This window comes from Symphalangus syndactylus, chromosome 19, assembly GCF_028878055.3.
Source record: "Symphalangus syndactylus isolate Jambi chromosome 19, NHGRI_mSymSyn1-v2.1_pri, whole genome shotgun sequence".
Lineage (NCBI taxonomy): Eukaryota > Metazoa > Chordata > Mammalia > Primates > Hylobatidae > Symphalangus > Symphalangus syndactylus.
Window position 1 is genome coordinate 15,193,654 of NC_072434.2, and position 23,191 is coordinate 15,216,844.

Sequence of the window (23,191 nt, forward strand, 5' to 3'; positions counted from 1 at the left end):
AGTTTGTTGAGTTTTGACCATTTTACATTCAAAAAAATTGCGATGATAAAGACAACAAACATTTCCATCACTTCCAAAAACTTATTTGTGTTCTTCAACATCCATGCCTGCCTCCACCTCCATTTGTAAGCAACCACTAATCTACTTTCTGTCATTATAAATTAGTGTGTATTTTCCAGAATTTTATATAAATGAAATTATATGGTATGTGCTATTTTTTGCCTGGCTTTTTTTTTTTTACTAAATATAATGATTTCAGATTCATCTAGGTTATGTATCAAAGTTCATTCCTTTTTATTGTTTTTATTTCCAGGATTGGAATGGCTCTGTTACTAGGTTCATATACATTTATAATTACTATGTCTTCTGGATGAACTGTCCCTTTTATCATTATGAAATATCCCTCTTTATCTCTAGTGATACTCTTTGTCTTGAAATCTATTTTAGCTAATTTAAAAATAGCCATTCTAGGCTTCTTATCCTTATTATTTGCCTGGTATATATTTACTTCAAACCTATCTGTGCCTTTGCATTTCAAGTATGTCATTTGATGGCAGCATATAATAACGACTTGCCTTTTTATTCACTCTGTCAATCCCGGACTTTTAATTGAAGGGTTTAGATCATCAGCATTTAATGTACTTATTCATATTGTTGGATTTAGTTCTACCACTTTACTCTTTGATTTCCATTTGTCTCTTCTTTTTTTATTTGTTTTTCTTCTTTTGAGACAGTGTCTTGTTCTGTCACCTGGACTGAAGTGCAGTGTCACCATCATAGCTCACTATAGCCTCAAACTCCTGAGCTCAAGTGATCTTCCCCCCTCAGCCTCCTGAGTAGCTGGGACTACAAGCACATGCCATCATGCCTGGCTAATTTTTTTTTCTTAATTTTTTGTAGAGATGGAGTCTTGCTATGTTGACCAGGCTGCTCTCAAACTCCTGGGCTCAAGCGATCCTCCTGCCTTGGCCTACCAAAGTCCTGGGATTATAGGCATGAACCACTGCACTCAGCCTCCCTCTATTTGCTTTCCTATATGCCCCTTTTTCAGCCTTCTTTTGGGTTACTTAAATAATTTTTAGTATTCTCTTTAAATTTATCATTAGCATTGTGGCTAAATCTGTTTGTATTATTTTTTAGTGGTTGCTTTAGAGATTATTCTCTCTATATATATATATGTATATATTCACATTCAAGTAAAATATAGAAGCTTTGCAACCACATAAAAGTCCTTTAATATTCCCTTCAAATGACCTATATGTTATAATTGTCATTTGACTATATCCTCACACATTAAAAACTCCACCAGCTAATGTCATAAATTTTGCTTCCAATGGTCACAGGTGTTTTTTAAAACTTTTTTAAAAAGTCTCTTATATTTACCCAGATATTTACCACTTCTGTTGCTCTTCCTTCATTCCCTAAAATCCAACTTTCTTTTGTTATCATTATCTTTTAGCCTTTGATGAATTTCCTTTATCATTTATTACAGAAAATGTATTCTGGTAACAAATTATCTCGCTTTTCCTGCATCTGAGAGTAGCTCTATTTTGACTTCACGCCTGCAGGATATTTCTGCTGGATGTAGAATCCTGAGTTGGCAGTTCCTTCTTTTAGTACTTTAGAGATGTTGATCCCATCTTCTGACCTTCATGGGACAAGAAGAAACCTGCAGCCCTCAGAACTTGTGTTCCCCTATATGTAATGTGTAGCTTTTCCTCTAGCAGCTTTAAAGAGTCTTTCTTTGCTTTGATTTTCACCATTTTGACTATGAGATTAAGTGAGGCTTTCCTTGAGTTTATCCTGTTTGTGGTTTACTGAGTTTCTTGAATCTTAAATCTACAAACATGGAATAATATTAAAATGCAAGAAGATGTTAATAGAAGCATGGAGCAGACACAGTGACCACCCAAAGGAGGAGCAGTCACTTCTACCAAAGAGGGGAAGGGGAATGGATGCCAGGAATGTATGAGACATAGAGTATGAGACAGGCAGTCTAGGCACAGGGGACAATGTGAGAAAAACTATGAGATATGACAAATACAAAACCCAGTTCCCCATTCTCCACTTCTCTCTCATGTCACGTCACTTTTTTTTTTTTTTTAACAGCTGGTTTTGTTTTGTAACATTCTTAATGACATCTTTGGGACAGGCACATTTTCTAACTCTGCCTTGTCTTTTTAAGGACAAAAATAGCATTTCTCACTTTCCTTGTATCTTTTGAGGATGTCTAACACAAGGCTTTTCAAATTTAAATAAACAAACAAAAAAAAAAACAACAACCTGCTCTTTGGACAGCATGTGAGAGGCTAATGCTGGTTGTAGCTCTATGAAAATGAAGTGATAGAACCAAGAAACTCAGCTTTCACTGTTAAAACAGCACAAAAGCTGCCTCTTTAGACAGAACAAGTTAATTGATTGAAACAGTTTGAGACTCTCAAATAATAGTAAAAATTTCATTTTATTACCCAAACGTACACCTATTAAAATTAACCCTCCAAACCTTAGATGATCATCCAGAATTAATTACTACATTTAAGGGGCTAAAATTGGGTGCTTTGTTGGTTTCTCTAGATAATTTACATATTATTACTTTACAATTCATGTTGTAATAATTTTTATTAAAATTGGTAAATGAAAATGGAATGATATTACATCCAAGTTTATAGGACCCTAGAATCAGAGTCACTAATCTTTTTTCTCCTTTAAAATTACAATTGTCAATTTAAAATACATACATATGTAGAACTTAATCATTTATTTTAAAAAGAAAAGCATGAAACCAAAATGAGTTAGTATTTACAATTTTGTTGAGATTGTATCAAACCCACAATCAAAGTTGTAGAATGTAGAGAGCAAGATGAAAAAAAAAAAAACCAGAAAGAAGTAGAGAAAAATTAGCCAAAGTAGAGAAGAGATGGAAAACAACGAATACCAAAAAGTAAGTCAGGGGAAGAAGCACTGTTTAACTTTGTTCAACTCTGGAACCCAAAGAACAGCCCAAGCACCATCAGTGCTCTAAGAGCTACAGTCCAGTCTGGAAAACCTGGTTAGCGTCATCCTCAAACTTCAGCTGGGAGTAGCGTGCACCATTGGTACAAAAAGCTGGGAGTTGCAAGACAAAGATTGGAACATTTGTCAGAAGTCCTCCTGCATCCACTAATTCCCAGCACAGACAAGTGGCCCTGGGAGCCCACAATTCAGTCCACGGCATTTCCTCCCACAGTCCACCTCTTTGGAAAAGCCTCACCAAAGGTAGTCTGCAGTCTGGGGGGTGGGTGTGAAGCGTTTAGTAAAACACAACCCACCTGTGAGATTCCTGCTATTTACTCAGACCCTGAGCACTCAGTGCACCTCCACACAAAGCAGGGAGTGCGTCAGGAATGTGCCTCACTTTGGAGGCAGCACCTCCTCTCTCCTCTGGAGGAAACAACGCAGTAGAGACTAAGGGAGCAGAGATCCCCAGACCCCAAAACATGCCCACCCATGCTGGAGGCAGGAACTGCGAGCTCTTGCCACAGACTTCTATATTTCTTTTATTCCATCTCTCAACATCCCTTTTTTCTGGCCCCTCGGCATTTTCCGGCGGTCTGCTCTGCCTGTCTTCCTCCCCCATCTTCATTTTTATTTTCTATTTATCTCATTGAGATCCTTCTAGCAAACGAGATTCTTCTGGCCAGGTGGGACCTTCCAGGACTTCCCCTGGCTCTCTCTCCCACTCTAGATAAATCCACCCACCTGCCATGCTCCCTTCATCTCCTCCTCAGGCCATTCCAAGCACAGTGACTGGCGGCGCCTTAGGAAATCATCCAAACAGAGAGGGAGTGGGCCATTGTTCATGTGCCCCTGTCAGTATCACCTCTGAGCTAGGAGGGGATGGTCAATTCTTGAGCAGAGTCTACCAGAAACCCTGGCTCCACCGCATCCCTCCACGGGCAGGAATCGGCCCTTGGGACGTTTCCTGACAGTTCTGACAGGCCTCAAGGAGATAATTAATGCCTCGCAGCTGCCTCTAATAGGGAAGGTGCTGGAAGCTGGGGGAACAGAGAGGGAAGTGTGTAAATTTGCAAAAAGTTATAAAGCAGTAGGAGAGAGCAGGCAGGGAATTGAATGACAATCTTACTGAACAAATTTTGCTTGGAATCTCCTCAAGGGCCGGTCCGAGGAAACCAAAGGCAAGCTTAGAAACACCACAGAGCTGGGTTTGTGGACGTCTCTGCAATGGATGTAACTTCTGGAAAGAAGATGAAAGCTGGAGAGAGGCAGAGTCTCTGTCCCTGGCCTGGAATCCTGAGATGTGGGTCCTTGAACCTTGCTCCCGCGCAGGGCCAGGGGACTGTCTAAGGTTACAGGTGCCCAGTTTCTGGGGCCAGGCAAGAGGAGGGCAGCTTCTGAAAAAGTGGTTTCTGACAAAAAGGCAGACAGACAGACAGACAGACAGACAGATGGACGGGTCTCCTTCTTTCCCAGACATCCCCATGATTGTCTGGGCAGACAGATGGGCCTTTCCTCTGGGCTTTATAGATTAATGCATCCTTCTTATCAATTATGGAGACAAGAAAGTGTAATTTTCTCCCCATGTTTATACTGTTCAGGATTAATCTGGCTGTAAATGGATAATCTGTCAGCTTTCTGAGACACTGAAGTGGGGAGGGGGTGGGGCAGGAAACGGGGGAGATTTACCAGCGGGTAATGCCATCTGCTTTATTAGGTTGTTTTATAAACCTGACATTTAATTTGTTCTGGAGGACTTGGTGACGGATTATTCTGTAAATTCCCAAATAATTACAATAACCAGAGAAAGGGAGAAAAGGAGAGAGGGAGGTGGGTTTGGGGGAGTAGGGGTGTGCTGCACATTCGTGAGTCATGGTTCCAAGGGCCACATCCATCCCCAGCTATTACCAAGGGTGGCTGAGAAAGGCTGGGCCTTAGAGGCAGGGGATTGACAAAAAGGGCCCTGACAGCCCTTCCACTCTGGGTATCATATAATGTCCCTTTGTTTTCAAACCTTCAGATACCTTGCTCCCCACAAGATGGTGAATTCAAGTGAGCAGGGATTGTGTTATCATATTTTTATACTTAAATATGCATATCATATTCTTTCTCCTGTCCATGGGTCTAAATCCTGCTTCTCTCCTTACTAGCATATGAACTTGAGTAAGTTACTTAAACTCTGCCTCGATTTCTTTGACAGTCGAATTAGGACAATAATAGAACTTACCTCCTGTGGCTGCTGTGAGGATCAAATTAGTTCCTATATGTAAAGCATTTAAAAAAGTGCTTGGCACACACTGAATGCTAGATAAACTATTTGCTGTATTCTCATTATTTGTATGTTTATTCCACAGTGCAGAGCCCAGTGCTGATGAGATAGATGGTACACTCTCAGCAGATCTCTGACGGTTGAATCTGAAAAATCGTACTGGTAGAATCGGAATCTCAGAGCTGATGGGCCCTTGGCAACCACAGGGCCTACCCCTCTTCTCCACCCTCAGCTTAAACAAGGGGCTCCCTCTAACACCGATGCCTCATTCCATCATCGGACTTTTCCCACGACTCCTCAGATAGTCCTCACAAAGCCAAAGCCTGCCCTTCCCTAGTACAGCCCTCCCAAAGAGTTATAGCTGCTGGCCTCCTGGGTTGCAAAGGGAGACGGGGAGAGCCCCTCCACTAAAGCATAGCCTCGATTATCAGCTCTGAGAGCTCATTTTTCAGCAGAATGCTATTCAATTACCCTGTGCACGTTTATCTTTTAAATTCCTGAATACTGCCTTCTGTGGCTGTATGTAATCTTATTTGTGCTTGAGTTGGGACAGGGATAGCTAGAGAAAAGAGGGCCACATAGTGCATGTCCCAAGACTCACCTACTTGACACCTGTCTTCGTGCCCTCAGGGACCATGCTCTGAGCTACAAGTATGTAATCATGGCATCCCATGCAGGGAGAAAGAAGGAGAGGGGTTGAGAATCCCTGCTGCCTGCCTTCTTTTTTTTTTTTTTTTTTTTTTTTGCGAGACCAAGTCCCCCTCTGTTACCAGGCTCAGGCTGGAATGCAGTGGCGGGATCTCGGCTCCCTGCAACCTCCACCTCCCAGATTCAAGCGATTCTCCTGCCTCAACCTCCCAAATAGCTGGGACTACAGGCACCCGCCACCACACTCAGCTAATTTTTGTATTTTTAGTAGAGACGGGGTTTCTCCATGTTGGCCAGGATGGTCTCCATCTCTTGACCTTGTGATCCGCCCGCCATGGCCTCCCAAAGTGCTGGGATTACAGGCGTGAGCCACCGCGCCCAGCCTGCCGGCACTTTCTGATGAGCTCTGTGCCTTTCCAAGGACAGTAATCTGTTACCCTAGTTGGCCACCGGGTACTGAGGCTCAGGGAATGAAACCACTTACTCTGTGGCTTGCTACAAAGAAAATGTCCGTGCCATGGGCTCCAGTTGAATAGAATACCCCCTAACATCTCAGAGTGCATTCTTGACCATCGGCTTCATGCTATGAATTGTGTAAATATAACATAAATCAAAACTATGACCCCTCTTTCAGTGGAAGAAACATGCGTCATGAGGATAAGTCATTTGCTTCGTACAGTCATACATGGAGTTAAGGCTTAGAGGGTGTCATAGGCTGCAGTTGTGCTGCCTGTCCGGAACTGAGCTCCCTACTTCTTCTAGTAAAAGATTTCTGTGGGGAATCCATTGCCAGTGGTCTGGATGGCATGGCCACTGCCCCTCTTCAGGGATATGCACGAGACCCTGGCCTGGCCAATCAGAATACCTCGTGCCCTTGGTCACAGTGGTTGGGTTCAGGTGGTCATGTGACCCAAACCCAGCTAATCAGATCTTCCTATAGGACTTTTCTGCCAAAGCTAGTGGGAAAGGAGCTTTATTCTTCCTGGGGTTGGTTGCTAATTGGTAGGATGTGAGCCTTAGGCTACTACCCCGCCATGCCTAAAGCCAGACCTACACTCTGGACTTTCCACTTAGATTACTCAAAATATTCCCTTCGTGCTTGGTAATATGAGGCTACAACTATTTACTTTATAGCCTCATTAATATAGGCTATAATTGGCATCTCCTCCCCATCTTCAAACTTCATCTTGCAAATTAAAGGTGTTTATCAAGAAAGGCCTGGGAGCTGGGGTGGTCTCCTGCATCTCAACAGATGCTGAATTATACAGCTTTGTAGGACCCTCCCAGTTTCCAAATGCTTCCCTTGTATGAAAACCCCCTTTCCTATTATTATCCCTGTGTGTGCTGACACATGTGTTTGTAAAGTTTCTCCTATCCCCCGCCCCCCCCACCTCCTGCAAAGACTTCTGTCTCTATCAGTAATTGTAAACTCCTGAGGGTAGGGCAAGCAACCATTCCTGGGTCGTCTTTGTCTCCATCAGTTCCTGGTCCAAAGCTCTCAAGTCTCTGATGTGGCTTCTGGTGGTTTGAGGGTATCGGAGTGTTTATGTGTACATGAATGTGTAATTGAAGAGATGGGGGATTGAAGAGGAAAGAACTGCCAAAAAGCATAAACGCTGTGCCAGAAACAGAGAGAGAGAGAGAGAATAAAGATCTGAGCACAGAGGCATCCTTGAGTTTGCAGCATCTGGGAGGCTCTACTCAGTAAGTTCAGCTGTGTCTCTGTGTCCAAATTCCCCTCTTCTTTTGAGGACACCGGTCACATTGAATTAGGGCTCTCCCACTCTATCCCAGGATGACTTGCTTTTTTTTTCATTGTTGCCATTACCTTTATTTATTTATTTATTTATTTATTTATTTATTTATTTATTATCTTAACCACTTTACATCCACAAAGACCCTATTTCCAAATAAGGTAGACGGAAGACGAGACTTGAGCATATATTTTGTGGGGGGACATAGTCTAACCCATAACACCAGGTCTCCACCTACACTAAAGTGTATCTGTGAGGATGTTTCGTTGCACATGCATCCGGGCTTGCCCTCACACAGGTCTGTGCGGTGCCCCCGCGGAGCACACCCCCATGCCCTGTCTGTGTGGACCTGTGCATTGGGTTTCTATCAAACATGGAGGTTTATTTAGTCCTTGTCTGGTTTGCTCCCCGCTCTGTTCTAAGACTCCTCACCTGCCTACAGGGTGCTGTGCTCATACACAAAAGCAAGCATTTTCAATGACTTTCCATGCGTAAAGAAGTTATTTCCTGACACATTTCTTCCTCCAATTATATATTTACCTCCCCCAGTGGCTTACTCAGAAGCAAAGACAAAAGGCTCAGGATTCAGGCTGACTCAGGACATGCGCGCGCACACACACACAGACACACACACACACTTACTTTCACAAGGACCCCACAGTTCTTCTTGAGTGAGATAAATATATACAAAATGCCTCACAGCACCGCAACCACCAGGGTCTTCTAGTCTAGAACTGCATGTACATTTAAATGCACAAACAACATCTGAAAATATTCTTTGCAGATAAAAATCCCAATAATAACTCATCCCCCCACCCCTCCAAGATTACTCTTAAGGTTGCCACTGATTTCCCCACTGGCAAGAGGGAGCAAATAGGAGGCGGGAATAGTGTAGTCTTCTTGCCTGTCCTGACCCCAACTCCCCCAAGAAATGGGGGTTCACAGACTGAGTCTGCGGACCCAGAATCATTGGGGCAATCATTCTGTCTGACCTAGAAGTAACTGGACAGGAACCTGAAAAGCAACAGATCCCCTCTGCCTCTTTTTGGTGAAATATGGTTTATCAAAGTGGGCAGAAAGTTTGAGGCCATATATCAACCTTCTCATTTGACAGATGGGGAGACTGAAGCCATGGAAGTCATTCAGCATTGCCTACACTCACAGATCCAGTGTCTCCTGCCTCCTGGTCCAGTATTCTTTTCCCATCCCCTCCTGCTTCACCTCCTGCCCCCATCTTTTTAGACTTTGGGAACAGCAGTGGTGAAGAGGGAGGATAGAGGGAAGAGTATTCCATGTCCAAGGAAGGTATTAGGAGAGAGCCACAGAAGAGCATCTTGTAAGGTACTGAAATCCAGCTGAGGCTTCCTCCATAACCCAGACTTCTCCCCCAAAAAGTTCCATGACATCTGCTGGCTGCCTGGCCTTCGCTGATCTATTTAACCCACAGACACTGTGATTGCTCATGTGCTTTGATCCTGCAGGCGCCGGCAGCTTTTTGTTCTATTATTCACTGCAGGGCGGATGCTGAGTTGTCTCTCCTTATTACAGGCAGCGGTTGGGCTGCCCACCATCCCCTCAAGGCTACTGGGTGATAGCCATCAATAAGTCAGTAGCAGCGGCTGGCTTTGAGATGCCTTTTGGGAAAGGGACTTGTACTATTTCAGAATCATCATTTTCTACAAGCATCCTTTTTGGGAGAGATCTGGAGAGAAAAACAATTAGCATAACAATTACAGAAATCCATGTAAAGATGCTAAGAGGAATACCTTATCTGCCCAGCTGGTGGCAGCTTTTGAAGACAGACCCCTGCCTTTATATCTGTGTGCCCTGCACAGCATCTGGCACATAATGGGGCATCCTCTAATGTTTATTTAAAGACCCAATGTATGAGTGAACATCTCTTCTCAAGCCTCAAACCCATTCCCTTCAAAAACAAGAGGAAAAGAGGCACTGAGTGTCATAAAAACTTTTAACCATGTGGCATTCTGGATAAATCTGTTTATTTGTTTATCCACAATCTCCCCACATACACACTACAAGACACAAGCTCTATACGGGCACTTTGTATATTCCTAGCACCTACAACAGTGCCTAGCATACAGTAAGTCCTCAGGAAACGTGCAAAAAATGAATGAACTGGATGTCAGGAGACCTGGGAACGAATTCCAGCTCAGTCACCAGCTGGCTGAGTGACCTGGGCCAGTCACTTCTCTCTGAATCTCAATTTCCCCCCCTGTGTGGCAAGAGCATTGTGCCAGATCTCCGATAGAATCAATCACCTAGTCTAGACATTTCTTGAAGAACATGGAACATTGTGTCACCCTACCAAATCCATGCTGTGAGCCTTCCAGATCCATGTTCTGTCCCCGACTTCTTCCTCCACAGTCATGAGGTGCTTTGACAATCTATACAGATGCAATGTGACGGGGTCACACAGAAAAATCCCAGGGGCCTGCAGCCAGAGGGAATGTGTGGAGGCTACGGAAAGGAATATCCTTGAACGGAATGCATGATTTCTGCAAGTCATAGCTTCATTTCTGCACTTGCTCTCCTCCCACCAATAATCCAGGCACAGAAACCCTCCCCCGCCCTCCTCCCCCCGGGGCACAGGATAATGTCGATGGATGGGGGAGTCTGGAGCTAAGAGGGCATGGAAAAGAGGGGAGCCCTTCTTAGCAGACCGTCTTGGGGCGTACAGGTGGAATGATCAAGTAGCCAACATGCACTTCAGCAAGGGCAGAGTGATGTTTTTCATGACTAATCTTCAAACCCCGGACAAGAGGAAACACATTCCAAAGTGACTGCTTGAGACAAGAACAGGGTGGGACGAAAAAAGTTAACTCAGAATCCGGAGATAGGAGAAGACTCAGGCACACCCAGCTAGTGAAGATGAATTTAAAGAGAACTCTATGTAGTGCGGCTCCCTGCGTGGAACAGAACACATGATTCTCGTGCCAGAGTGTGGGTTCACCCCTCTCACCTAAACCTTCCGTTGTGGGGTATGCCCTTCAGACAGTTATGCTTGGGTGGGCCCTGAGCAACCCCTCCACTGTCACCGCCCCCGCACCCTTGCAGAAAGCTAGCCTTTCTGGAATGGTGACTCGTCGGGGTGTACGATGTCTTCGTGGGGTGTGCAGAAGGGGCGGTATTCCCTGTTTGCAGCCCCTGGGGTGGCAGGCGTAGGTTGGGCCTAGCTGGCTCCTATTTCTGAGTCTTGACACCTCCCCCGCTGCCTGCCTCCTCCTCCTCCCTCTCCCCTGGGCCGCCGAGCTGTTTGGCCTGCGGTGCCGCGCTCAAAGTCAAGGCCAAGGCCAGGGGAGGGGGCAGGCGGTGGTTCCCAGCACTGCCCTCACCTGATATTTACTTTCCAGGCTGTTGACTCCCAAACAATACAGTGCATGTCGATTTGCAGGGTACCTTCCGTCTACTTTCCCAGTAAACCACTCCCACCAAGCAAACACGCAGGGTTCCCCTGGCCCGCGCGGACCTGGAAAAACACAGCCCTTGGCTGGTCTCCCCGGCTGGCCGGACCCGCCGCCTCTCGGCCAGCGCCCCTCCGCTGCGTGGAAGCGGCCCTGCCATGGCGCCTTGCGGCCACGAGAGGGCAGCCGCGGGCCGCAGAAACACCACCGCGCCCGGCTTCCCCGGCCTGCGCCTGCGCAGACCCGAGGCCGACCCGAGGCGGTAGCTGGCCAAGCGCCCGGCCAGCGCTTCCGGCTGCCGAGGCTGCAAGCTTCAGTGAGCTGTGGCTCTGCCGCCCCGGGAGGGAACAAATGGCGGATTTCAGGCCTCCGGGCCATGCAGCCTCCCTCTGAGACCCTAAAGGCGCGACAGAGGCGCCGAGATGCGGCTGGAGCTGGGAACGAATTCCCCGGCCGGCGGGGAGGCCGCCTAGCCCGGTGCGCTGACGGCACTCGCCTTGCCTTCACCCCTCGAGTCGCCTCTCGCACCTCAGCCCCTCCGCTGGGTGACGTTTCTCCATCCCGCTGCAGTCTGAGCAAGGTCGCCTTCATCCTTTACAGACAGAAGTTCCTCTACTCGGAGGCCTGGAGCCTGGGAGAAGGCCACTGGGAACGTCGCATTTGCAGAGCCCCAGTAACGGGGCTGTGGACCGTCTTGACCGTCTTCTTACTGCTTGAAGTTTCAGGCTCAGAGCAGGAAACGATTCCAGAGCTCAGCCAGGCACCGATGAGAAGAAGAAAAACAGAAGAGGCACATTGCCCAGCGCCATGGAGTTTGCCAGTGAAGAGCAAACCAGGCCACGTAGGGCCCCTGCTTGGGACCCTGTCCTGGCACCCCCAGCTCTTGGAGAAAGTCAGCGCTCCCAAGGCCTCCAGACCCGCCAGCATCGTCTGGCCCTGACAGCTCTCCACCATTCCCCATTCTTCGCTGCAGCTATTCCCCATGTCCTGGCTGTGCACATCCGGCCCCATGATCCCAGCCGCGCTCAGCTTCCCTCTCTACCCAGAAAACTCTTGCTTGTCTTCTAGGTGTTGGCTTAGAAAACATTCTCCCTGCAAAGTTTTCTAGGCTTTCCCTGCACCTCTCACACAATCCTATGCAACACTGTATTCCAGGGTAGCCCACACAGAACCTCACCTGCTTGTTCACTTATCTGATCCAGAATACGAAAGGCCCACACTAGGTCTTAATTAATATGTCCCCTACATCCCAGCTGCCCCATCCAAGTCCCCAATTTCTGGGCCCATGTACTTTTTACCGTGTTGCCCACTGGCCCTTTCACTATTGTAACTAAAATAAGCAGATTTATGGTCTAGAAGAGTCTATGCTTCTACGTCAGAACAAGAGCCTGCTCTTTTCCAATTCCTGGGAGAATATTATGACAATTCTTGCTTCTGAAGCCTGGAGAATAATTTCCAACATGACAGTCTCCCTACTTCTGTGGTCCAGAGGGTACTTTCTAACTTGAGTTATTCTCTTTATTCCCCTCAGAGAAGTAACTGCAAAACAGGTGTTAAACCATGCAGTAGGATTTACAGAGGTTGAGGGATTCCATGAGTCCACTTGAACCAGAGCAGCACGATTTTTATTTTTTATGTAGGAATTTCTTTTGGGGGGGAAAATAAGGAGCCAAGAATTCTATTAATGCTTTAAAAATGTTTTAAGTGGGAGGAGGGTGAAGGGACAAGGAACTCTACTTTCTGCTCAATATTGCTGTGAACTAAAATTTTTCTAAAAAATACAGCTTATTGATTTCTTTAAAAAAATGTTTTAGATGTCTACTGCACAAAGGATTATAAAGTAGAGCAGCTGAAGAGCTGTGGACAATTGTTAACAACTAATCATTTCCAAAGGCTGTACCTACATTCCCAGTGAAGCACAGATCATAACTTCTCAACCTAGGGAGCCTTTCCCTTCCCTTTCATGTGGAGTCTATTTATTGTCACCCATTGTTTCTTCTTCCCTGACACCAGGGAGTCTGATTTTTTATGGGTGTAGTTAGGAACTGAAAGGTTTTTTTTTTTTTTTCCGAATTTGTTACATTTATAGAAAAAGTTGCTATGTTACTTATGTGAAGAAGAGTTGAACCTTTTATATTTCTCTTTAAAAAATGTTTTGTTTGAGGCCCTAGGGTTTTTGGTTTTTGATAAATGCTCCCTCCCCCTCAAAGATGTCCAGGTCTTAATCCCTGGAACCTGTGAAACTGCTACCTTACAAGGCAAAAGGAACTTTAAAGATATATTAAGAGTCTTGAGATGGGGAGAAAACAATGTTAGGCAGAGAAGGAGATGTGTCCACAGAAGCAGAGGTGGCAGTGATTCAATGTGAGAAAGACTCGGCTGGTCACTGATAGCTTTGAAGATGGAGAAGGGGCCGCAGAGCAAGGAATGCAGGTGGCCTTGAAAATCTGGAGAAGTCAAGGAAACAGAGTCTCCCTCAGAGCCTCCAGAAGGAACAGTCCTGCGGACACCTTGATTTTGCCCAGTGAGACACATTTTGGACTTCTTACATCCAGAACTGTAAGATAACAAACGTGTGTTGTTTTAAGCCACTATGTGTGTGGTTATCAATCACAGCAGCAATAGGGAACTAATACAAACACACTCCAAAGGAAAAAAAAATCCTGCCATAGATCACGCAGGTGGTAAGAAGGAGGCTAATTGGAGAGGGGAGACAGATTGGCTGGAGCCATTGTGGAGAGAAGGTAGAGGTCACCCAGGTAGACCTGTATATATTCTTTGTTATTACAAAATCAGTATGAGTTGGCACCACGCGGGCATATTGGTGGAGCATTTGCATGCCCTGTTTTATATTTTAACCGTATGGCCATTCATATTTCCCCTGCTAGCCTGAAAGATTCCAAGATGGCATTCATCTTTGTATTCCTGTTGCCTGCAGTGGCTTCTATGAATAATACCACCTTATGTTTATGAGGCACTTCACACTTCCCGGAGCACTGTGTGGCCATTATCCACTTTGAGTCTTACCACAACTCTTGTGGGGTCAGGCAAGACTGGTGGTGGCATTATCATTAGATTCCATTTTACAAAAGACTGGCACCCAAATTTCTCTGACACTCAGGCCCTCCTCTTCCCAAGAGTCCACTCATTTTCCCTGCAAAGTGAATTCTAAACACAGATGAGAAATTTGAGGCACTGCTGGTGTCCTAAGAGCTCAAACTGGGCCCCAGGGGTCTCAAGTTACTGTACAGACCTTCTTGGTCTTCTTCCCACTCTGAGCACAGGAGAAAATCCTCTTGTGCAACTGGTAGTGGAGTAGAAATGCCACGACAGTGACACCACCTTGTCTCTCAAGGACACTGAGCAGTGTGGGGTAGAAATGAGGATGGGAAGGGTCCAAGTGGGGGTGGTATGCAAGGCTGACCCAGGGGTCCCCAGTCCCAGACCCTACCTCTTGCACTCTGACCCGCCTAAGGAAGTGTGGCTGAGGAGGTAGGGAGAAAGAAAGGTCATGCTTTCAGCCTGGACTTCAGGACGTGGCCTGAGGACAGGTCAGAAGAGAATGGTATCCGTCACCATCTTACAGTTTTAAAATTCTTTGTATGGCGTCAAAGTTCTCACTTACAGAGAAAGTACAGTCTCTGGAGTTAGAGACAGGTTCAAGTCATAGGTCGCCACTTACCAGTGGTGTAACCCTGGCAAGTCACTTTCCTTGGATGAGATCCCATTTCCCCATCAGCAGAATATGGCCTGCAAAATCGTTGGAAAGATAAAAATAACATGTAAAGTACATGGAAAATAATAAGCACTCAAATGGTAGCTATAGTTATTTATAACCAAGAAAACCGGGGGAGTGGATTTCTCCAGGTTGGACAGCTGATAATTGGTGAAACCAAAATTCCAAACTACCCCCCAGAAGCTTCAGTTCCTTATCCCAAGGCCCCTCTGCTCCCCGGAAACTAAGTCTCATACTCCTGTAACCAGGTGCGACCCTCCAAGGCAAATCTCTGCCCACCGACTCACAGCGAGGGAGCCCCCACCAAGAACCCGCAGGAGCCTGGCGCCACACAGCTGCACTATCTGGAACCTCGCGCGACTGGAGCCCTGCGGCGCGCGCCCGGACCCGAAATGGCTCAAGAGACTTGAGGACCGGCGCGTTTCCTTTCTCCGGCCCCAGTCCCCGACTCCCGCCACAGCGCAGAGGGGCAGTGCGGTGGGAGGGGGGGAGTTTTGGGGCTGGGGCTCCGGCCTGGCCTGTGAAGCCCCAGGACCCGTCCGCTTGGGGTTAAGGCAAGGGGTGCGGCGCGAGGAGTGCAGAGAGCCCCGAGTCCCAGGCGCGGACCCAGCTGCGGACCCCGCCGCACAGCCCTGGTGTTGCAAGCGTGGACCGTGGGCGTCAGGCCCCGGCGGGAGGCACGCGGCCGGGTCTGCAGGGTCCTGGCGCGGCGGATCCCGGCCCGCCCTGGCCCGAGGCCCGCAGGGTTCAGACGGGGCCGAGACAGCCAAGCCCGGTTCGCTCGCGCCAGGCACTGGAGCCAAGGCTGACGGGCGGTTCTGAATCATGTTTGGAGGAGCGGCGCGGCCCCCAGGGCTCCGCTGAGACGCGCTGCACGGCTGCCCGGGCCCTCCCTCGGCGAAGACGCGGCCAGCAGCCCGCGCCGCGTCCTCAGCCGCGGCAAAAACTCCGAGTCCCGGGGCTCTGCCGGGCGCCGGCACTGGAGGGCAGGAGATACTGGCTTCCCCCGGGCTCATCACCTCGGGGTTCCACAACACTTACGTGGGATGGGGACCCCGGAGTAGACCACGGACGGAAAGTAACGGTGGTTTCATTCTCTGCAAAAGAAATCCTCGCGCGCACACGATGCCCCGGGCCAGGCAGACCTCAAGCAGAAGCGCCCAGGTGGTGTGTGCAGAGCTTCTGAAAGTGGGCACCTTCTTTAGGAGGCTGGCAAGCACAGGGAGCCCAGAATCACCTGTGCCGAGCCCTCAACGGGGCCTTCTCACAGCCCTGATGTGCCCCCTTACTGCGATTAAGGCTGTTTGCGAGTCCTAAAGAGCTTGCGTTATGCAGGGCACTTCCAACCAACCATCTATATACAGCAACCTGTGAAGCTGGCAAGACCAGTACCTTTATTCGTTTTACAAGTGAGAAAGCAAAGGGGTGGGAAAGCCCTAGGGTTCTGTGCCCGGCTGCCTAGTCAGGCTCTGCCAACCAAAGATTGAAGTCCCTTCTTTCTCCCTTCTGCCAGGAGGCGAAGAAGTGTCCACCCTGTCTATTGAGAGGCCTCTACTTTAAGAATTAAGCCAGGCAGTCGCTGCTGTGTGGAGGGGTGTTGACAGCAAGTGACAAGGAACAAGTCTTTATCGCAGGAAAAATTACTTAAGTGGACTCCTTAGCAGCCTCCCTTCCATTTGGAATGAAGATTAGCACCCCTAGCCCTAGAGCTGTGATTCTCAAAGTGTGATGCCCAGACTAGCAGCAGAAGCATCACCTGGGAACTAGTAAGAAATGCATCTTAGCTGCCCCCTGCTAGGCCTCCTGGATCAGAAGCTTTGAGGTAGTGCCAGCCCAGCAATTTTTTTTTGCTTTTCATATATATATATATATATATATCCACAATGGATCAAAGAGAACAATCATCAAGGATGTAGGTACCAGACACAGGGCAGAAGGTAGCTAGAAAAGTATGCCTTAAGGAAGTTAAGGGCCCTAGCCTCATTCCTACCTCGTTTCAATAGCTGGATCTAGCATAAATAGGTTACTTTTCCATTGTTCTAGCTTCCTCTGCCTCATCTACAAACATGGCACAGCTGGCTTGCCTTGCAAGGCCTCAGCTGAAGGACCCCATGTACACACAGGCCAGTACAGCAGTATTAGGATCTAGAAGAATCTCATCCCCATATATGGTCTCATTCCAAGTCTATGGCTGAGTACCTTCGTTGTTGTGTGCGAGATGGTTTCATCCCTTGAAAATATGGCCGCTTCAGCATAAAATAGTTAAATCTTTATAATGATCAATTATCTCATCCTACCCTCTTTTACATGCAGCTGAAAAATGGCAGACTAGGGACATAGAACATTGTGGACTTTATACTGTTAGAATCGCTGCCCATTAAATGATCACTAGCTAATGGTCACTAAATTTACAAATTAAGGAAATTATCTATAGAATACTGCAAAGACACAGTAGAAAGACTGAAGTTTGCCCATTTCTGCTCAGGAAGTCCCTTCACTCCTAAGCTTCATATGTTGTCCTTTTGAGCCCAGCAATTTTTAAGGAGCCCTTCAAGAGATTCTCTGATGCACGAAGAAGTTTTGAAAACCACTGTTCCAGAAAAGCCTGTGTATCAGCTGGAAGCAAGCCCTGCATGGAAAGACGGAATGCCATCACTGCTTAAGAGGCCCAAGGAGGCAAGAAATGAACTGAGAAGCCCAGAGTTAGCAGCGGCATGATAGGTTCATTCCTTGGAGTCTCTGTTGTGTGTGTTTGAGGCCCCGTAAAATATTAGAAAGCGATGGAAATTTTAGGGCTCCATATAGTATTATATTTACATAATCACTCAGCTCTCCACTACTCTCAAAGAGTACCTACTGAAGATCATGTCTTCAACTTGCTAAGGCTGATCTGGGTATTAGCCAACTCTCTGACTTGAAGGAAACAGATGTAACCAGGTCATCTCATGAAATGGAGCTCTATTGTTCAGTAGATGAGGTAGTAAGTGGAGCAGACACTGCTGTTTGCCTTCTCCCTGGCTAACAGAGGACTGACATTGGCTGGGTTAAAAGATAGAGCTACCCTGTGCTTCAGGCAGCTGCATTCCTCCCTGCTGGCACCAGTGATTGATTTAGGAATGGGTAGAGGGTGTAATTCTGCCCAATGAGATGTGGGAGAAGCTTGCTGGGGAGTTGGTGGGGTATTTTCCTTTTGCTTTAAAAGGGGCACAGGAAAGGTACATTCCCCTTTTTTTTCCTTTTTCATCTCTGGGTGTCATTGCCTGGAACTTTTGCAGGCTTCTGATACCATGAGAGAAAGTAGGCTAGAAGGACAAGCAATATAGAGGGTGATGAGAAGAAATTCAGGAAACATCTGGGGTCTTCATGACATTTTTGAGCCACTAAATTAGCCAACCCAAGGAGTGGGGGAAATGCTTAGGATTGTCTTGTTAAGTGAGATGACTTATTTTTCTTATGAAGACTGCTTTTAGTTGGGTTTTGTGTTAACTGGCAGCCCAAAGCATCCTAATAGATGTAATTAAAGAGACTAAAATCTCACTGTAATACCAGAGTAGAGACAAAAATCCAGCCAGGTGTCAGAGGGAACTGTCAGGAGGACATTCGGGATCCCGGGCCACTCAAAGCATTGGGCTGCCTCATCTCCCTCATCCATCTCAGGAGTTCCCAGTTCCGAGTGTTTCACCATGAATGTGGCTGCATCACTCTCGTGTTGTCTCCCTTTTTCTGTCTGCTGTTTTCTCTTTCTGCCAGCTGCCTGGTTCTCTCTATAATCTCCAATTCAGATTTCCAAGAATGAGAACTTGATTGGCCTAGTTAACCACACTGCTTGTGGTAGGAAAGAGATTCCATACCTGGCCACCTTACAGGTTGCTGGTCGGTCTATGGACTGGCTGTCCTTGCATCAGTTTCCTCCTTCTTCTCTAAGGTAAAGAGAGTGGATATAGGACCTAGCCAGCCCCACTCAGCCTGAGGCCCTGGCAGAGGCCAGGGGCTGGGAAGATTCTCCTAGAAGGAAACAGTTCTCTTGGCAGGTACTAAGACTGATTTGCCAGCAGAGCCTTTCTTAGAAACAATGAAATGGCAGTGCTGAGTCTACCAGGGTCAGAACAAAGGAATCTACTCCTACCACAAGGCCTTTCTGTTGTAGATCTGTTCTACACCCAAGAGTAAGGGGTGTCAGGTCAACATGTATGCCTGGGTACCTAACGCTGCCCCCAAACACAGCCATACTACTCAGAAAATATCCCTGCCTCCAGCGCACCCACCCATGCATCCACACAGGAAGCAGACATTCTGCCACTGCCGAAAATGTGCACGCCACACATGATGTTTGCATATGGCACTTTATGGGACACTTTTTAAGAGTTGTTTTGTTGTTTGAGTCCCTGTGAAACCCTTCGCAGTGCAGCACTTCGTTGGGATGTGCAAGCAGCAGCCACAGTGATGGAACCAGATGCAGATTGAAGAAACGACTGCCGCAGAACATTTCCCAAAACAAAGGTTTTAAAAAACACATGGGACACAAGTGTCGAGAAGCCCAAGTGTGTGAGTGCAACACTGCTTTCTTTCGCTGTGTTCTTGGCATTCTCATAGTGTGTGTGATTCTCTAAGAAGAAGTAGTCACGGGAGTGGAAGAGGTGTGAACTGTGCTGCTTCTGTCTCTTATTAATTCTGTATCCTTAGGCAAGTGGTTTGAACTTCCTGAGCCTCAATTTCTTCATTGTCTAATAAATATGTCTAATAATACTTACCCCGTAGTATGGCCATAATCATTATATACAGTAAGTCAGTGAAGAAACTGTTGGACACATAATATGACATGTTAAAGCTGTCATTTTAAAAGATCCCTTCCCTGAAGCAGGTATTCTACCTTATTATTTAGAGGGAATCATGGTCAGAAGCACCAGACAATGGTATTGACCAGATCCTGTGATATCTGTCACCCAGCTCAACAAATGAGGTTTCAGTGAGAATTCAGTGAGGTCCTCATCAGAAATGAGAAATGGCTGGGAGGTGCCAAGTAGGTGGTGGGCAGCTGGGAGGATGACACTTTCATTAATGTTAATCTGCCCAGGATATGGAGAGAAAGTCACAGTAGCTTCCAGAGCCGAGCCCAAGTATAATGCATTATCTTATGCTACATAGAAAGTAGGATAGGACCAGGACCAGGCCTGATACCGGCTAGGACCCTAAAGGAAGACACTCAAGTTCCCCATGGAGCAGAGACCACTGTTATCAGTTAGTGATTGCTGGCAAGCCACCCAGAACAGGAAGAGATGGGTCAGGAATGAAAGTAGGATTTTCAAGATTTGGGAGCCAAAGGACCTTTGGCAGCATGTAGAAAGGCAGATTTAAGAATTCTTGGGGCTAGAGTCAGGAATGGTCTATTACACACCTGAGAGCACCTGAAAGTCCAGTGAGGCTGTCTGAGGCCCCACTCGGAGAGGAAATCAACACTTAGTGTTGGAGAGGTTTTAGGGATCCCTACAGGCCTTACAGTAGGGGTTCTAGAGCCTGTGGTGTTTTAGGTGGTAGGAAAAAAAGCAGAGCCTGTGTGCCTCAAATAGTATTTTCTCCAGAAGACAGAATTCTAAGATGCTTCCTCCCGCTTCCCACACTGACCCCCATATACACACCCTACATAATCCCCAGGACTATGAATACGATGGATTTTCCTCCCATCATTAGGTTATATTAATTTGGCACAGTTAGCCTTAAGATAGATGATCTGGGTGAGCTGGACCTAATCATCCGAGCCTTTCAAAAGCAGAGAGTTTCTTCTAGCTTGTTGCAGAAGAGGAAGTGGAGATTTGAAGCATGAGAGGGATTTCAGGCTCCACTGCTGGCTTGAAGATGGAGGGGACCACCTGTTAAGAAATTTATGTGGCTCTAGGAGTTGAAAGCCGCCTCCAGCTGACAGCCTCCAAGAAAACAGGAATCTCAGTCCTACAACCACAAGGAACTGAGTTTTGCCAAGAATAAGAATGAGCTTGAAGTAGAGTCTTCCTCAGAGCTTCCAGGTAAGAGGCCAGCCTGGTTAACACCTTCATTTTAGCCTTATGATACCCTGAGCAGGGAAATCAGCTATGCCATGCCAGATTCAAAACCCGCCTGGCCCACAGAACTGTGAGCTGACAAATGGGTGTTATTTTAAGCTTCTAAGTTTGTGGTGATTTCTTATGTAGTAAAAGAAAGTGAATACAAATCAGTGAAGACATACATGGTTCAGAGTTAGGGCTAGAAATATGTCAATCTTCATCAGATTTATACTTTGTTTTTTCCCACATTTATTTCCTTTTTATTTTCCGTTAGCTTCTTTATACACTTTTTTTTGAAAACTCACTATCTGATTACTAGGAACCAGAAAGAATTTGACTATACCCAAGTGTTAAAAGAAAAGAAGAAAATATTAGAAAAATATAAGGTCTACATCCTGCATCTGCCACTTAGTTTGTCTGGTTTTGGGAAAATGACTTCACCTCCTTACATCTTAGTTCCTCATCTATAAGATAGAGATAATAATGTTTACTTACTGTATTTAAGTCAGACTCAAGTCAGATAATGTATTTCAATGTGCTTTATAAAATAGACACCTGTATATATTAATAAATAAATGTGAGCTACTATTTTTATTCAGACGGAATAACCAGCAAGATGCTCAGGGCAGCAGGTGAGCCAGAGGCAGTGAAAGTCCCAGCTTGAAAACCTAGAAACCCAACAGAGAGGAAAAAATTAGTAAGTAGAGCCCCTCAGAGGAGGCAATGGGGAATAGCTGCAAGGGCTAGTTCTCCTCTTGAGTGTGCTTTCATTACGCAAGTAAAAATGAAAAAGCAGACTGAGAAACATGCTAGACTAATTCTCAGCCTCGTCAAGAACAGAGTTTAAAATCCTAAGCAGAAAAAAAGTAATATGACTCCCCAAATGGCCAATTAAATTGCTTAGAGAGCAAAAGTAAAAAGGAAGCCACAACAGAATACAATATGTAATAAGGACATTACACAAAATGAATGAATGGAATCAAACACCCATAAAGCCGAGGAGAAGCAGAAGTCTTGCAGGAGATGTTATCGATGGCTCAAGATTAAATGTGCTTGTGCTTAAACAATGGTGTGTGAAACGTCTTAAACAGGAAAGGAATCCTTGGAAAGAAAGGCCGTCATCACTATGAAGCAGCATTTGAAAATTCAATCTATAATATAACAAAGAAAATTGGACAAGAGGTGAGTGATACGCACACCCAAGGAGGACAAAAAGATGTAAAAGTCAGATGAGTTCTCCCAACTACCAACAGCACTCCAATCAAGAGGATGTTTACTGAGCATCAGATTACAGTAGCTATACAGAGAAATACTTTGGAGAAAATTCAAAAAAGGGAAAACCAGCACCAACACCCAATAACAACAAAGTGTTTTGTTTCCTGCGTCTTCCATCATTCACTGACAATGAAGGTGCATTTTAAAAATGTGAACCCAGGTAATATGAAAAAAAACCCACAAATAAAAAAAGTAAAATGCCAAATATAGTTAAAGAACTAATTAAACATTTTCACAAGTACGCAACGTTTTGTACTCCATCTACAGATGGACAAAACTAAGAACCATTTCCGACATAAGCAGATCCACGTTTAGGGTCCTGAGTTAACTTGACAATAGGGACAGGCTTGAATACAAAGCTCAGCTCCTCCATTTGCCATTTGTGAGATGCTGGGCCTGTTATCTAGCCTCTCTGAGCATCAGTTTCTTGATCTATAAAACTAAGATAATGAACACACCATAGGCTTTTGGAGAGGATTAAATAGGATAATGTACATAAAATGGCTACCATATATAGTCAAAGCTCAAAAAATGATAATTAATTTAAAAATTAATTATCTCCCCAGTTGTATAGTAAAGGAGCTAACAAAATTCTCTCCAGGATTCTTTCCATCTTGAAAGTTTTGTGGTTTTGCCAATGTTCAGTTTGGTGATTCCTCAAAAAGCTACACATAGAATCGCCATATAACCTGGCAATTCCACTCCTAGGCAGTCATGCAAAAGACTTGAAAGCAGGGACTCAAGCAGATATGTGTACACCAGAGTTCATTACAGCATTATTTACAATAGCCAAAATGTGGAAAATACCCGTGTCCATCAACAGATGATTGAATAAACAAAATGTGGTATGTGCATACAATGAAATCTGTTTCAGACATAAAGGAAGTTCTGATACATGCTACCACACGAATAAACCTTAATGACATTGTTCCAGGCAAAGAAGCCAAACACAGAAGGATAAATATTGTGCAATTCCATTTACATGAGATATCTAGAGTAGGCAAATTCATAGAGACAGAAAGTAGAGGTTACCATGAGCGAAGGAAGGAAGAATA

At 45.8% G+C, this 23,191-nt stretch overlaps 1 protein-coding gene across 1 annotated transcript in view; it reads right to left on the reverse strand.

Moving 5' to 3' along the window:
* Positions 1–15,839, reverse strand: part of LOC129458815 (basic proline-rich protein-like) — a 61,597-nt gene extending 45,758 nt beyond the window's left edge. The window contains exons 1-2 of the mRNA XM_055235094.2: positions 15,111–15,839; positions 14,770–14,837 (exon numbers count right to left, since the gene is read on the reverse strand). Coding sequence (XP_055091069.1) covers positions 14,823–14,837; positions 15,111–15,839 — 744 coding nt within the window. The 3' untranslated portion in view covers positions 14,770–14,822. The remainder of the gene's footprint in view (positions 1–14,769; positions 14,838–15,110) is intronic.
* Between the last annotated feature and the right edge of the window lie 7,352 nt (positions 15,840–23,191).